This window comes from Bufo gargarizans, chromosome 4 (genome assembly GCF_014858855.1).
Source record: "Bufo gargarizans isolate SCDJY-AF-19 chromosome 4, ASM1485885v1, whole genome shotgun sequence".
In the NCBI taxonomy this organism is placed as follows: domain Eukaryota; kingdom Metazoa; phylum Chordata; class Amphibia; order Anura; family Bufonidae; genus Bufo; species Bufo gargarizans.
The window spans coordinates 158,216,416-158,233,161 of record NC_058083.1 but is presented as its reverse complement, the minus strand read 5'-3'; the positions used below and the strand labels follow the sequence as shown (position 1 = coordinate 158,233,161).

Below are 16,746 nucleotides of genomic sequence, written 5' to 3'. Positions count from 1 at the left end.
GCCACTTGTGCCTATTTAGAGCTATTTTTCGCCATTCACATCTTTTTTTGAGTTTGCGAGGAAAAAGGGGGCATGGTTTTCAAGGCGTATTGTTTCTGCCACATTTATTACGTGTTGGTGCCTTTGCCATAAATGTGCCTTATTTATCAAGTGACGTGAGACTTTTGAGAAATTTGTCTTACACTGCGCCATTTTGACGGTTTACAAACCTTGGTGAAAAGAGGCGTATAGTAAGCGCGGATGAGAAGTCTCCACCGCAGTCTGGAGGGGACTGCTGTAGGAGAGTTTTCTAGACATGCCGTTCGACCTTTGCAGTGGTCAGGAGGGGGCAGGTCAGCCGTGACAATCATGTTTTGTGACTGGTGTGATCCTGTTATCCATATACAGGTCGTATCTGTCATACTAAGCCTGTCTGCAATAATGAAAAGGGAACTGCCAAAAACGGACCGAAAAGTAGCACCTACTATTAGGCTGAGTGTGGATAAAAATAAAATATAATATATAAATAAACAAAATAACCTCACTAAATTAGACATATTTAACATAAAAATGTAATTTAAACAGGTAATTTTCCTTTCAGCTGGTTGTAGACTTTAGATTGCTTCCACCCCCTTGAGCTGTTTTTTGGTATAATTTCACATGCAGTTTCTTTTTTTTGGCTTAGAAAAATATTGCAACGTTAAACTAGATTATGGGAGCTTTCGGTACATGTAACTGCCTGTAATGAAATGGTGGTCACCTAGAAAGTAAGTCTGGTGTTTTCTTATCAACCAGAATTTTTATACTCTGCAAAAAAATAAAAAAATAACAGTAAAGGGGGAATGCAAGGAGAAAGTTATGTAATACTACTTGTGTGTGTGCAGATACTGCGATGGAGGTAGCTTGGTTTATGTGTTACTAGTCTGAGGGTCTATGATGACTGCATACAATTGTACTTAGTGATTACCCCCAGAATTCATTCAAAAGCTCATTTAAAACATTGGTCAGAGTTTACAAATTGGAGGTCATTGCTACCTATGCTGGTAACATTCATGATATTGGTCTAAGATGGATGTTTTTTTTTGCCCCCAACATACACGGAGTAGCCATAACATGAAAACCGCCTGCTTAAAACTGTGTAGACCCCATTCATGTTGTCATCACAGCTCTGACCCTTTGATGTGTAGACATCACAACACCTCTGAACACGAACATCGAGTTATTTGGCACAAAGATGTTAGTAGCCATCTCAAGTTGCTCAAATCTGTACACCAGCCCATTTTTCCTGCCCCCCCCCCCCCCCCTTCCCTATCAACTTCAAGACCTGATTGATCACTTGCAGGATAATATATCCTACCCATGACGGGTGCCATTGTCACAAGATAATCCGTGTTATTCACTTCACCTGTCAGAGTTCATGGACGTGCAGCAGTTGGACACAGCAGATGTCTGTGGCTTGGCCACACCTTGTGGTCTCAACCCTAAAGGGGTTGTGCCACCATTAACTGTTATGTTAATATAATTTAGGATGAAAACTACTTACTTTTGTAATTTACTTTGATACAAAAATGCTCCAGTTGCGAGATATTCCCTTTACTGTGTTGCACGGCACCCCCTGGTGTTTAATCTGTATAGTTATGTGATGGTCCACCTATACTTAGGTGGACACACATGCTCAGTGCCACTGGTTGTATCTACTGCTAGAAGCTGTAACAGAAAGGACATGCCCCCTGATAAAGGAGACACCCTCTGTGCTGCCAGTCTAAGGAGGATCTAGCAGGGCAATTGGAGTAATGAATGGGGAGATCTCTGGATCCATGTGAGGTACAGGCTGGTTCTAGCTTTGTTAGTCATTTTTTTTTTACATCAATCATGCATAACCCCTGTTGTCTGATCAATGTACAGTATGTCACACTATTACTGTATTAGGAAACTTTTATACATACATTTAATACTTCTAATATATACATGTGTGTATATATACATTTAATACTTAGTTGTTTAGGTAACTCTATGGGGGAGATTTATCAAACTGGTGTAAAGAAGAACTGGCCTAGTTGCCCATAGCAACCAATCAGATTCCACCTTTCATTTATCACAGCTTTGGAAGGTGGAATCTGATTGGTTGCTATGAGCAGCTAAGCCAGTTCTACTTTACACCAGTTTGATAAATGACCCCCATAGTTTTAGACTTTGAGAACTATTTCCAAATGCTCTAGTTCTACTAGTGACGGTTTTATAAGATGATGGGAATAATATTTAGCCATATTAAGCTCTTAATTCCTTTACTCCCTGGTAAAGTGATCCAAAGGCCCCAACACATGGTTATGATTTACTGTGTATAAAGTCGTATTGATGGGCTGCTGTTTGATGCTTATTTAAATGTTATGAGGTGCAGTGAGATCTGATCCATATATAGGGAACTCTTTGTATGTGGCTTTAAAAAGCAGTGTACCATTACGGATGTGGATGGTTTAGAAAAAAAAGGAGCCCTCCCTATTACTTCCTCTGCTAGCAAATGACTACAGTAAAGCCTCCTTCACACGTCCGTGTCCAAATCCATGAGCAGGTGGTCAGTGATGCATCTGTGAAGGATCCGTGTGTCCGTTTTTTGCTGTCCATCTTGCATCGGTGTTTCACTGAACAGCTGAAAAATAATTTTCAAAGCATCTCTTCTTAACGATCGGTGAAACACGGAGCGCATCTGTGGTTTTAACTGACCCATAGACTATAATGGACGTGATGCATCCGTGCTAAAACAGTGATGTCTGAACATACACGAAAATTCATGGGGATGTGTGCTGTCCGTGAGGCTTAAGGGTTCTTACACAATGTAGTATTACTCATAATATGAAGCCTTTATGAAAACTGGTGTAAAGGAAAACAGGCTCATAGAAACCAATCCGATTCCACCTTTCATTTTTCAAAGGAGCTCTGAACAATAAAAGGTGGAATCTGATTGGTTGCTGTGGGCATTTAAGCCAGTTTTCCTTTACACCAGTTCTGATAAATCTACTCCACAAAGAATGGTGGAGGGCCTTATAAATTGAGAACTGAATTAATAAATAATGTAATTGAAGTATACATTGTTAATTTTGTCTTATGCCCAGAGGTGCCAGGCTCAGGCTAAATAGTGACTTTCTGCACGTGATCCAAAAAAGTGTACGATTGGCTGCTGTGGTTGCAAGTTGTGTGCAGCTGAGCATTAGGGTCTATTCACACGACCGTATTGCTCGGATGCAGAACCATTCAGCACAGAGTGTGCCGTCAGGGTCCGTATGTGTGTTCTGCAGCCTCGCAAAAAAATAAATAAAAATCGAACGTTCCATTCTTGTCCGGTTTAAGGACAAGAATAGACATTTCTAACATAGGGTGGCCTGTGCGGATCCGCAAAATGTTTAACACACACAGCTGGTATCTGTGTTTACAAAACTGATGCGGTCGTGTGAATGTTCCCTTAGATGGTAAAAAATAAATCACAAGTGAGTTGCAGTTCCCACAACTGAGGTTAAAGTCTATGCTGGCAAAGTGGCATACAACTTGTTAATAAAGACTCAAAAGGTTTTAATGTTTTTGGACTGTGTCACAGGCACGCCATTTCATGTGTCACACAGAGCTCACAATCATCACTTGCCATGTCACGTTGGGATCTTCATTTCGCTGTGTAGCCCTTAGCCTTATTTTAAAGTCCCTGAGCATCTGTCATTACAACCCTGGTCATTTTTCTGTTTAGTCTGTGATGCTTCTTGTTTTACATTACATTATATTACTGCAAAATACTATAAATATGATCATCATGTATTCCTAATAAACTATTACTGTATATTTTTCACACTTATTTTATTAATGAATTTGTTAATTTTACACTTTGGCATAGCAACATATGCTGTAATTTAACTACTTAAAGGGGGTTGTCTCCCTCCAGCAAATGGCATGTATCATGTAGAGCAAGTTAATACAAGGCACTTACTAATGTATTGTGATTGTCCATATTGCCTCCTTTACTGGCTTGATGCATTTTTCTGTCACATTATACACTGCTCGTTTCCATGGTTACAACCATCCTGCAAATCCAGCAGCGGTGGCCATGCTTGCACACTATAGGAAAAGGCACCAGCCTATGTGCGCTCCCATAGTCCTGGCCACCGCTTTTTCCTATAGAGTGACAGCACTTCCACCACTGTGGGGTAAACTGTACTTTTTTTTTTTTTTTCAAAATACATATTATAATGCTTTAAATATGCAAATTGACACCAAAGTTCCCTACTTTGTTCCAATGGATGTTTGTCACAGAATTAAAGTGGATCTAGCAGTGCTGAAAGAATGGGCCAGTGCTGCACCCCCTGGTCTAAATAGTTTGAGAGCATTTCCACGATCACATGCTGTACATTGAGCACATGATCCTAGCCCAGCTGCAACCTGCAGTGTACTCGTGTAGCGCATGCACAGTCAGGCAGCCTCTGTGAGCAGTCAGTGCCTGAGGCTGCCTGACTATATGTTCAACCCAAGTACATTGCAAGCGGAGCTAGGATCACGTGCCTAATGTACATGATAACAAAAGGTGCCCGCAAACTATTTAAATCGGGGAGCGCAGAGCTAGACAAGGAAATTCTCATCGTCATCTATAATAGCATTATAACACATCAACTGGAGTAAAATAATAAAAATCCAGATAACCCCCTTTAATTGGGATGAGTGCTGGATGAACCTTTCCCATAACGTATTCAAGAACAGGGAAAAAGACAATTCCACCATTGTGTTTACAGCATTCATGGCTAAAAATGACAGTTTTACTTTATTGTGCAGGCCTGTACAAATCACAGCAATATCACATTTTTTCTTATGGCTTACAACCATATGTTGTGCCCGCAAACTACCGTAAATCAGGGAGCGCAGAGCTAGACCAGTAAGGAAATTCTCATCATCTATAAATAGCATTAAGACAAATTAACTGGAGCAAAATAAAAATTCGCATAACCCGTTTTAACCCCTTAAGGCCTCTTTCACACTACCGTTTTTTTTTTCCGTTTTGCGGTCCGTTTTTTGCGTTCCGTATACGGTCCGTATACGGAACCATTCATTTCAATGGTTCCGCAAAAAAACGGAATGTGTTCCGTATGCATTCCGTTTCCGTATTTCCGTTCCGTTGAAAAGATAGAACATGTCCTATATTTGGCCGCAAATCACGGTCCGTGGCTCCATTCAAGTCAATGGGTCCGAAAAAAAACGGAACACATACGGAAATGCATCCGTATGTCTTCCGTATCCGTTCCGTTTTTTGCGGAACCATCTATTGAAAATGTTATGCCCAGCCCAATTTTTTCTATGTAATTACTGTATACTGTATATGCCATACGGAAAAACGGAACGGAACAACGGAACGGAAACGGAACCACAACGGAAGCAAAAAACGGAACAACGGATCCGTGAAAAACGGAACGCAAAACACTGAATTCAACATACTGTAGTGTGAAAGAGGCCTAAGGACTCGGCCCTATTTCACCTTCTGGACTTGGCCATTTTTTGCAAATCTGGCCAGTGTTACTTTAAGTGCTGATAACTTTAAAACGCTTTGACTTATCGAGGCCGTTCTGAGATTGTTTTTTCGTCACATATTGTACTTCATGACACTGGTAAAATGGAGTAAAAAAAATAATCATTTTTATTTATAAAAAGAAATACCAAATTTACTAAAAAGGTGTAAAAAAAAAAAGATTTTTTCCAAGTTTCAATTTCTCTACTTCTATAATACATAGTAATACCTCCAAAAATAGTTATTACCTTACATTCCCCATATGTCTACTTCATGTTTGGATCATTTTGGGAATGATTTTAATTTTTTTGGGGATGTTACAACGCTTAGAAGTTTAGAAGCAAATCTTGAAATTTTTAAAAACCCAATTTTTAGGGACCAGTTCAGGTCTGAAACCACTTTGCGAAGCTTACATAATAGAAACCACCCAAAAATGACCCCATTCTATAAACGACACCCCTCAAGGTATTTAAAACAGATTTTACAAACTGTTAACCCTTTAGGTATTCCACAAGAATTAATGGAAAATAGAGATACAAGTTTAAAATTTCCCTTTTTGGCAGATTTTCCATTTTAATATTTTTTTCCAGTTACAAAGCAAGTGTTAACAGCCAAACCAAACTCAATATTTATGACCCCGATTCTGTAGTTCACAGAAACACCCCATATGTGGTAGTAAACTACTGTACGGGCACACGGCAGGGCGCAGAAGGAAAGGAATGCCATACAGTTTTTGGAAGGCAGATTTTGCTAGACTGTTTTTTTTTTTTTTTACACCATGTCCCATTTGAAGCCCCCCTGATGCAACCCTAGAGTAGAAACTCCATAAAAGTGACCCCATCTAAGAAACTACACCCCTCAAGGTATTCAAAACAGATTTTACAAACGTTGTTAACCCTTTAGGTGTTCCACAAGAGAGTTATTGGCAAATGGAGATGAAATTTCCGAATTAAAAGTTTTAGGCTAATTTTTCATTTTAATTAATTTTTCCCAGTAACAAAGCAAGGGTTAACAGCCAAACAAAACTCAATATTTATGGCCCGGATTCTGTCGTTTACACCCCATATGTGGTCGTAAACAGCTGTACGGGCACACGGCAGGGCACAGAAGGAAAGGAATGCCATATGGTTTTTGGAAGGCAGATTTTGCTGGACTGGTTTTTTTGACACCATGTCCTATTTGAAGCCCCCCTGATGCACCCCTAGAGTAGAAACTCCAAAAAAGTGGCCCTATTTTAGAAACTACGGGATAGGGTGGCAGTATTGTTGGTACTAGTTTAGGGTACATATGATTTTTGGTTGCTCTATATTACACTTTTTGTGAGGCAAGATAACAAGAAATAGCTGTTTTGGCACAGTTTTTATTTTTTGTTATTTACAACATTCATCTGACAGGTTAGATCATGTGATATTTTTATAGACCGGATGTGGCGATACCTAATATGTATACTTTTTATTTATTTATGTAAGTTTTACACAAATGATTTCATTTTTGAAGCAAAAATAAATAAATAAATCATGTTTTAGTGTTTCCATAGTCTGAGAGCCATAATTTTTTCAGATTTTGGGCGATTACCTTGGGTAGGGTATGATTTTTTCGGGATTAGATGACGTTTTATTGGCACTATTTTGGGGTGCGTGTGACTTTTTGATAGCTTGCTATTACACTTTTTGTGATGTAAGGTGACAATTGTTTATTTGGCACAATTTTTATTTTTTATGGTGTTCATCTGAGGGGTTAGGTCATGTTATATTTTTATAGAGCCAGTCGATAGGAACACTGCGATACCAAATGTGTACTTTTTTTTTACATTTATGTAAGTTTTACACAATAACAGCTTTTTTCAAACAAAAATAAAAAGTGATGTTTTAGTGTCTCCATATTCTGAGCCATAGTTTTATTAATTTTTGGGCGATTGTCTCAGGTAGGGGCTCATTTTTTGCGGGATGAGGTGACTTAGATTGGTACTATTTTGGTGGGCAAACGCCTTTTTGATCGCTTGCTGTTGTACTTTTTGTGATGTAAGGTGACAAAAATGGTTTATTTAGCAGTTTTTCTTTTTTATGGTGTTCATCTGAGGGGTTAGGTCATGTGATGTTTATAGAGCCGGTCGATACGGATGCGGCGATACCCAATATGTATACTTTTTTTTACCAATTTTTCTTTACTTTATTTGGGGAAAGTGAGGTTTTTGTTTATTTTTACTTGAAACAATTTATTTGGGGGAAAACTTTTTTTCCACTTTATTTTTTGTCCCACTTTGGGACTAGAACTTTTGAGGGTCTAATCCTTTACAATGCATTCCAATACTTCTGTATTGGAATGCATTGGCTGTATGAGTAATACAGTGTGTATTACTCACAGCTTCCGGCCTGTGAGATCCAGGGGGCTGGATCTCACAGGCTCGTCACCGGAAGGCAGCGCAGATGCCTCAGGAAGGCATCCCGCTGCCTTCCATGCCATCAGGTCCCCCCCCCCCCCCCCCCATGGGGACCCGATGGCTGCACCGCTGCACCAGGTAACAGCCGCAAGCCGACATTGGGGGGGCGGGACCCCTCCACGCATTTAGCAGAGGTGCCTGCTCAATGATTTGAGCAAGCACCTTGTTCGATCAGACCACCACATGACGTACCGGTACGTCATGGGTCCTTAAGGGGTTAATGGGGATGAGTGCTGGATGAACCTTTTGTTTGGATGCTTTAAGCCTGCAGTCAAAGCAGAGATCTGGCCATGCACGGCTCCTACTTCTAGACTTAGACTCACAGTTCACCTGTATTCATAAGGAGAGGGTTTCCCTTCGCCTCTCGGTGATATTTGGCAGGCATTTTGGCTACTAGCAGTATGGACATTATATAAATATATATATATATATATACACACACACACACACACACATCACAAGACGACAGCAGCAGACATCAATAGAGGAATGGCACAAAATACAGATTACATGAGGAATGTACTTAAGTAGTAAAACAGAACCTTTAAAAAGGGAACCTGTCACCATGAAAACACAGTACAATCTTCAGGCAGCAGGTTATCGAGCAGACAGAACTAAGCAGATTAATACAAAGTATTACGGTAAATTATTAATCAAAACATAATTTAAAGGGAACCTGTCACCGGGATTTTGTGTATAGAACTGAGGACATGGGTTGCTAGATGGCCACTAGCACATCTGCAATACCCAGTTCCCATACCTCTGTGCTTTTATTGTGAAAAAAAAAAATACGATTTGATACATATGCAAATTAATCTGAGATGAGTCAAGGACAGGACTCCTCTTAGGTTAATTTACATATGTATCAAATCAGTTGGGGCTGAGCTGCAATACAAACCACAGCCCCTATACAGTGGATGGCGCTGTGGTCGGTCATCTGCGAGGAAGCTGCAGCACTCACTAGAGCTCCAGTGCGTGCCATAGCAGTCTAACACAGTTGATTGGCGTGGGTGTCAGGAGTTGTTCCCGCCAATCTCATGTGGATGAACTATCCTGAGGGTAGGCCATAATGAAAAGTGGAACTGAACCAGAGTTCGGGAAATGTTTTTTTTACAGTACAAATCAATTTATGAAGTTATTACCCAAAGTCTAGCGGGACTTCGCAAAGCAATAATGTCGGCTCATCGGAGCCAATACATACTAAATACTGTACAGAGCTCCTGCTCCGTACAGTATTGGAACAAAGTTTTGTGCCAATTGACTTTGGACGTTTCATCCGAAGTCAATTCGCTCATTCCTACTTACAACCATTAAAAACAAAACTAAAAACCTAAGTTAGCTTGGTGTCCCCCATATTCTGACTCATAACTTTTTTATATTCCCATCTACAAAGCTGTTTGATGGCTTATGTTTTGCCAAGTGAGCTGTAGTTTTTATTGGTACCATTTTGGGTTACTTAAGTTTTTGATTTTGTATCATTTCATAGGGTACCAAAATAACCAAAAACTGCAATTCAGGCATTTTATTCCATTCAGGCATTTATTGTACTTTTATATTTTAATAGCTCTTGGGACTTGGTGTTAGCAGTTTTATTTTATATGTAAAGTTGGGAATGGGGGCAATTTAATTTTTTTCATATTTTAAGAACTTTTTTTTTTTGTCCCCCTTGGTGACTTGGACATGTGAACATTTGATTGCTTATACCAGAGTGCAAAACTTTGGTATGGTGCTTATGACATCCTAGAGCTGCTATAGGCAGGGCTTAATAAGAACACTGACACAGTAGGCCTAGAAGCATTTCACAAGACCTTATATTGCTGAAGTGAACTGGTGGGGTGGGGCTGTAGTTGCTATTAACCATGGCATCTGAGGGGGTCAAATGATCAGGATTGGAATCATCTCTGATCCCAGACACTGCTGGCACTCCACAGTGTATAGCTTAGGCTCATCTTTTGAACCAGTTCTAAAAAAAACTTCCACCATTGTGACAAACATCCGGAAGGAGTTAAATCTCATACAATTTGCAGCTAAATTTAAGTGCTGCAGATTTTAAGAGTTACACCCATGTGGATGTAACCTAAAATGGTGGTGGTAGACCTAGCTATTTTGTAGCAGTTATAATTGATGTGTCTACAGAGGTCACTCCTTATAATCAAATCAGGAGTGCTACAAAAACATCTAGGCATAGCCCCCCCAGCCCATTCCCGTCCATAAAATATGGAAGCGTTACATGTGCTGTCCGCATTGTTTTGCCTACCCATAGTCTTCAATGGGTCTGCTGTGGTCCACATTTTGTGGACACATTTCTGCAGAATGTACATGATCCAGGTGCTTTCCACATCCGTATGTCCGTTCCCCAGAAAGATAAAACATGTCCTATACTGACAGTGGTTTTTCCGGACCCATAGACTTCAATGGACGTTTGGTCCACATCACAGAGCGAAGTTGTGCATGTCTGATCAGTGGAAAACCACTTACATGTGACCAAACCCATTAAAGTCAATAGGTATGTGTGTTGTCCATGGAGAATATGGACAGCACACGTCCATGATTCACTAAAGTGTGAAAGATTCCAGAGTGTGTGAAAGTGGCCAATGCAGGGACAAAGGAACCAATTACAAAAATACCATCAATTATAATGAGTCACTTCACTTGAGTGGAAATCAGCCATTTACTTTTATGAATGATTAATGCATCACTGAGGCCATAACCTGTGACTCATGCCTATGCCCGTGTACATCAAATTGATTCAGTAGAATAGGCTGCTTTGTTTTAGGCCTCCTTCACACAACTGTATGGCTTTCAGTATTTTGCTGTCCGCAAAAAATACGGATGACATTCGTGTGCATTCTGTCTTTTACGGAACGGAACATCTGGCCCCTAATAGAACAGTACTATCCACGATAGTTATGCAGACAATAATAGGACATGTTCTATCTTTGAACGGAAATGGAAGGCATATGGAATACCTTCCTTTTTTGTGGATCCATTGAAATGAATGGTTCCATATACGGAAGGTATAAGAAACTTAAACAGAAAAAACAGTTAGCGTTCAGGAGGCCTAAATAAGGACGACCCTATTATACCAGTGCATGTCATTACACTCACCTAAAGAATTATTAGGAACACCATACTAATACGGTGTTGGACCCCCTTTTGCCTTCAGAACTGCCTTAATTCTACGTGGCATTGATTCAACAAGGTGCCGATAGCATTCTTTAGAAATGTTGGCCCATATTGATAGGATAGCATCTTGCAGTTCATGGAGATTTGAGGGATGCACATCCAGGGCACGAAGCTCCCATTCCACAACATCCCAAAGATGCTCTATTGGGTTGAGATCTGGTGACTGTGGGGGCCATTTTAGTACAGTGAACTCATTGTCATGTTCAAGAAACCAATTTGAAATGATTCGAGCTTTGTGACATGGTGCATTATCCTGCTGGAAGTAGCCATCAGAGGATGGGTACATGGTGGTCATGAAGGGATGGACATGGTCAGAAACAATGCTCAGGTAGCCCGTGGATTTTAAACGATGGCCAATTGGCACTAAGGGGCCTAAAGTGTGCCCAGAAAACATCCCCCACACCATTACACCACCACCACCAGCCTGCACAGTGGTAACAAGGCATGATGGATACATGTTCTCATTCTGTTTACGCCAAATTCGGACTCTACCATTTGAATGTCTCAACAGAAATCGAGACTCATAAGACCAGGCAACATTTTTCCAGTCTTCAACAGTCCAATTTTGGCGAGCTTGTGCAAATTGTAGCCTCTTTTTCCTATTTGTAGTGGAGATGAGTGGTACCCGGTGGGGTCTTCTGCTGTTGTAGCCCATCCGCCTCAAGGTTGTGCGTGTTGTGGCTTCACAAATGCTTTGCTGCATAAGATGGTTGTAATGAGTGGTTATTTCAGTCAACGTTGCTCTTCTATCAGTCGGCCCATTCTCCTCTGACCTCTAGCATCAACAAGGCATTTTCGCCCACAGGACTGCCGCATACTGGATGTTTTTCCCTTTTCACACCATTCTTTGTAAACCCTAGAAATGGTTGTGCGTGAAAATCCCAGTAACTGAGCAGATTGTGAAATACTCAGACTGGCCCGTCTGGCACCAACAACCATGCCACGCTCAAAATTGCTTAAATCACCTTTCTTTCCCATTCTGACATTCAGTTTGGAGTTCAGGAGATTGTCTTGACCAGGACCACAACCCTACATGCATTAATGCAACTGCCATGTGATTGGTTGACTAGATAAATCGCATTAATGAGAAATAGAACAGGTGTTCCTAATAATTCTTTAGGTGAGTGTATATAGGTTGTGGTTCACTATACAACTGAATTCCAAACTCAGCCTCGGGAACAGCTTTACTTCCAAAAAATAAATAAGTAAAAAAATTTCACCCAAAGTGGGCCATATATTAGTACATCAGAAGAGAAGCTAGTCTGACAAAACAATGCCAATACTGATTTAAAAAATTGCTAGTCCCATTTGCAAAAATGACATGAAATGAAGCCATTGGCTTTAGCATTTGGAGTATTTTTTCAAACAGATTATGGTTGGTATACTCAAAGGGACTGTTTTACCATCAGCTTCCAGTTCAAATTTGACAACATATATGGCTACACATACTTCAAATTCACACACACGAAGACCAGGAATTGCTCTAGATTTATAAAAAATAAATTTATATATAGATATATATATTTCTGTGATTTGATGCAGCGGTTGTCACATCCCTGTGTCATCACAGCAGCAGTGATAGGGAACGGGCATCTTCAGAACAAGAGCTGAGCCGGATCATTGTATATTCCATTCTTATCTTCACCTTAGATTTTTGTTTTTACCAGCCCAGGTGAACGGTAAGGGCCAATAGTGGGAAGTGGAAGCATCTAAGGATGCAGGGTGCATATATATATATATATAAAAAAAAAAAAAAAAAAACTTACTACCTCTGAAAGTGACATCACAAAAATAGCAGTTGGGAGCTTTATGAAAAGCTTTACCATGGTTGACCAACCAAAGATCACCACGTGCAATGCCAAGTATCAAGTAGAAGGGTATAAAAGCACAAAGCCACTGGACTTTGGAGCAGCAGAAATGTGTTTTCTGAAGTATTGAATCAAATCTTATCTGGGGGTCTCATGGACGAGTCTGGATTTGGCAGATTCACAAAGAACATTAGTTACTGGAACGCATGGTGCCAACTGTAAAATATGGCAGAGGGATTATAGTATAGAGCTGTTTTCGGGGCCTGGCTAATGCAAAATCAATACAGACATGATTTGGTGTGGAAGAACTTGAGCGGCCTGTCAGACCACACTCAAAACCAACACTGACCCCACTAATCTTCTTTTGGCTCTATGTGCGAATAATCCCAAAGAAACACTCCAAAATATTGTTCCCAGGCTGTTACAGCGGCAAAGCCGACCCAAGTCCATAACATTTCATGGCTTTGGAATGGGATGTCGACATGCTGTAGGTTTACTTTAAGTTCATCTTGAAGAGGCTACCCATAAACTCTACAGTTCAACACACTGTAGGCATCAGGCACATGGTTTAAATTTGTGTAATTATATTTCAGGCGACTGACTGAAAACTAGTGGAATCATTATACCCGTGGTTGTAGACCTCATATGCTATTAAAAAATGATGTATTCCCCACCAAAAAAGTATCAATCAAGTAAAGTGGATTTTACACACATTTGATCCAAGCTTTAGAAATTTCATGTTCATATTTTATTGGAAATACACATTTATAGGTTAAAAAAAATATATACACACATTTAAAAGGCGTATTTCCATCTAACATGTATGGCATATTCATGGGATATGTCATTGATGTCTGATAGATGTAGGCCCACACTTCACAAGTTATAAAAACCGTAAGCTCACTAGGCTACTCCACTTCTGCAACTCCAGTTCCCTTGTACAGGAGCTACAACAATGGCTTAGCACAGTCCACTCCACTGTTTCCATAGTCTTGACCACACCATTCAGGCTGGAGGATGAGGTTAAGTGGTGGGCGACGTGTTCGGAGATGGGATTACCCCTTTGACACAAATGCCACATGACAAAATAATGGAAAGAAAATTATTCAACATTTAAACTGACAATTGCAGCAGAAAAATTGCATGGATGCCATCTACCTGTCTAAAATTGTAAATTGTTTGGTGGATACAGATTTACCTATACATGTCAAAAGACAACAATTCCAGAATCGTCCCACAGGTGAACAGAACCCATGCAATGTTTCTGCTACACAAAGCAGATAGCTTTCCTAAACTTCTGGTTTATTCTTGTGACTGATAACAGAACTGAGGCCAAATTACAGCCCGTTATCAGTATAGCAGCATCCGAAAAGTCTACCCTTAAAGGTGTTTTGACACTGATGGTCTATCTTTAGGACAGGCATGGATGTACAGCTGGTGGAGGTCCAACACTAATCAGCTGAGCTGCAGTACTAGGCACAGCGAGACTTGTATGGATGTTGCTGTGTCAGGGCCATGGCAGTCCAGTGAGACATTGGCCAATTAGTTTGGTTTGTATCCTAAGGATAGGCTGGATGTGTAAAAAAAACCTATTAAGGTGAAACAGAGGCATGTAGGGTAATATGGAAGGACAATAGTTTATATCTTATAAGGGTATGCAGTCCATTTTAGCTTTGAGACCTCTGCAGACTTACGACCTGCAATTAGGCAGCATTTCCTTAGAATGCAGTTCAGGCACACTGTGTCGCAGCAAGTTCAGCAAGGCCTTTGGAGGCAATTATTTTCGGATTTGTTGCCACACTTTTGGTTGTGTTATGAGTCTTATAAATTCCAATTAGTCTGTCAGCAATCTCGAACATGTTGTTACGCAATGATATGATTATGAACTGGGCATTTTTAGTTTGCTCCTAAAAAAAAAAAAAAAAAAATAGAAGTTAGTTTCTGTTTGAGGCGAGGTACATCACAGGCATATGGTAATTGCCCTTCTGATATGGAACACAGTGCAATGACAAACACTTGCACAAAAAATAGCCCTAGCCTTAAAGAGAACAGGTCATCATAACATTAACTATTGTTTAAAATCAACGAGACACATTTATCAAGACTGTAGTTCCCATCAAAAGTTGAAAATTATTGTGTACATATGGCATAGAAACAGATTAGAAAAAAAAAAAAAAAAAAGTATCAGAACATGGTTTGAACTGATAAAGTAAAATATAGCAGACATATTCTTTGTCATGGTATTCCTACACAACAGTGTTCATAAATGGATAAGTTACAAACAGGAACTTTGGGAAGATACTTACATAAATATAAAATGCAACAATTGACACATTCTTGAAGTCTAGAGCAGCATCGATCTCATCCATGAAGTACAGTGGTGTTGGCTTATAGTGGTGAAGAGCAAAAACCAAAGCTAATGAACTTAGGGTCTTCTCCCCGCCTGAAAGATTAAATATCTTCTTCCAACTTTTCTTTGGTGGTCTTACACTGAAGAAAAATTTACGGTGATAAATTAAAAGAAGAAATATACAATTTTGTTTTAAGTTTTAAATCACAGCACAATGCTTCCAGTACCCGTCCTGGGTGTCACACTTAGGGCTGCAGTAAACGAATATTTTTGTAATCGAGTATTCTATCGATTATATTTCTCGATTCATCGAGTAATCTAATAAGAAAAAGCTACTTAAAATAACGTACGTAATTAGGTATGTATAAAGTTATTGGTTTGAAGGGGTTAATAACTTTATACATGCCTAATGCCAAGGTGCTTCCATTAACCCCTCCAAACCAATAACTTTATACATGCCCATTGGGTTTGGAGGGGTTAATGGAAGCACCTTGGCATTAGGCATGTATAAAGAGTTTGGTCTGAAGAGGTTAATGAAAGCACCTTGGAGGTGCCTTCATTAACCCCTCTCTAAACCAATAACTTTATACATGCCAAGGTGGTGCTTGCAGCCTCCATTAACCACTCTCTCTCCATCTGCCTCCCCCCAGCCTCTGATCTGCTTGCCCCCGCCTCTGATCTGCCTCCCCCCAGCGCCTCTGATCTGCCTCCCCCCAGCCTCTGATCTGCCTCCCCCCAGCCTCTGATCTGCCTCCCCCCCTCCCCCCAGCCTCTGATCTGCCTCCCCCCCTCCCCCCAGCCTCTGATCTGCCTCCCCTCCCTCCCCCCAGCCTCTGATATGCCCCCTCTGGTAACGCAACCCCCCCCTCCCTCTCTCCCCAGTATTAATCATTGGTGGCAGTGGCCACAGGGTCCCCCCCCCCCATCATTGGTGGCAGTGTCAGTTCCGATCGGAGCCCCAGCAGTGTAATGCTGGGGCTCCGATCGGTTACCATGGGAGCCAGGACGCTGCTTAAGTCCTGGCTGCCATGGTATGTTAGTAGTGAGCAGAGAGCAGCGCATTATACTCACGTGCGCTGTGGCCGCCGGTCGCTCCTTCTTGTCTGTGCGGCGGATTGCTAATGCTTACAGCATTAGCAATGCGCCGCACAGACCTATGAGAAGGAGCGACCGCCGGCCACAGCGCACGTGAGTATAATGCGCTGCTCTCTGCTCACTAACATACCATGACAGCCAGGACTTCAGTAGCGTGACTCCTGGCTGCCATGGTAACCGATCGGAGCCCCAGCATTACACTGCTGGGGCTCCGATCGGAACTGACACTGCCACCAATGATGGGGGGGAGGAGGGGGACCCTGTGGGATATGGCCGGCACATTCATTGGTGGCGCAGTGGCCACAGTCCCTCCCCTCCTCCTCCTACTTGGTCTTCAGCGGCAGCCGCGCACAGT

General features: G+C 41.0%; 1 protein-coding gene across 1 annotated transcript in view; it reads right to left on the bottom strand.

Annotated features, from left to right (window-relative positions):
* Positions 1–13,679: 13,679 nt before the first annotated feature.
* Positions 13,680–16,746, bottom strand: part of SMC4 (structural maintenance of chromosomes 4) — a 47,982-nt gene continuing 44,915 nt past the window's right edge. Inside the window, exons 23-24 of the mRNA XM_044292052.1 lie at positions 15,253–15,436; positions 13,680–14,853 (exon numbers count right to left, since the gene is read on the bottom strand). Coding sequence (XP_044147987.1) covers positions 14,677–14,853; positions 15,253–15,436 — 361 coding nt within the window. The 3' untranslated portion in view covers positions 13,680–14,676. The remainder of the gene's footprint in view (positions 14,854–15,252; positions 15,437–16,746) is intronic.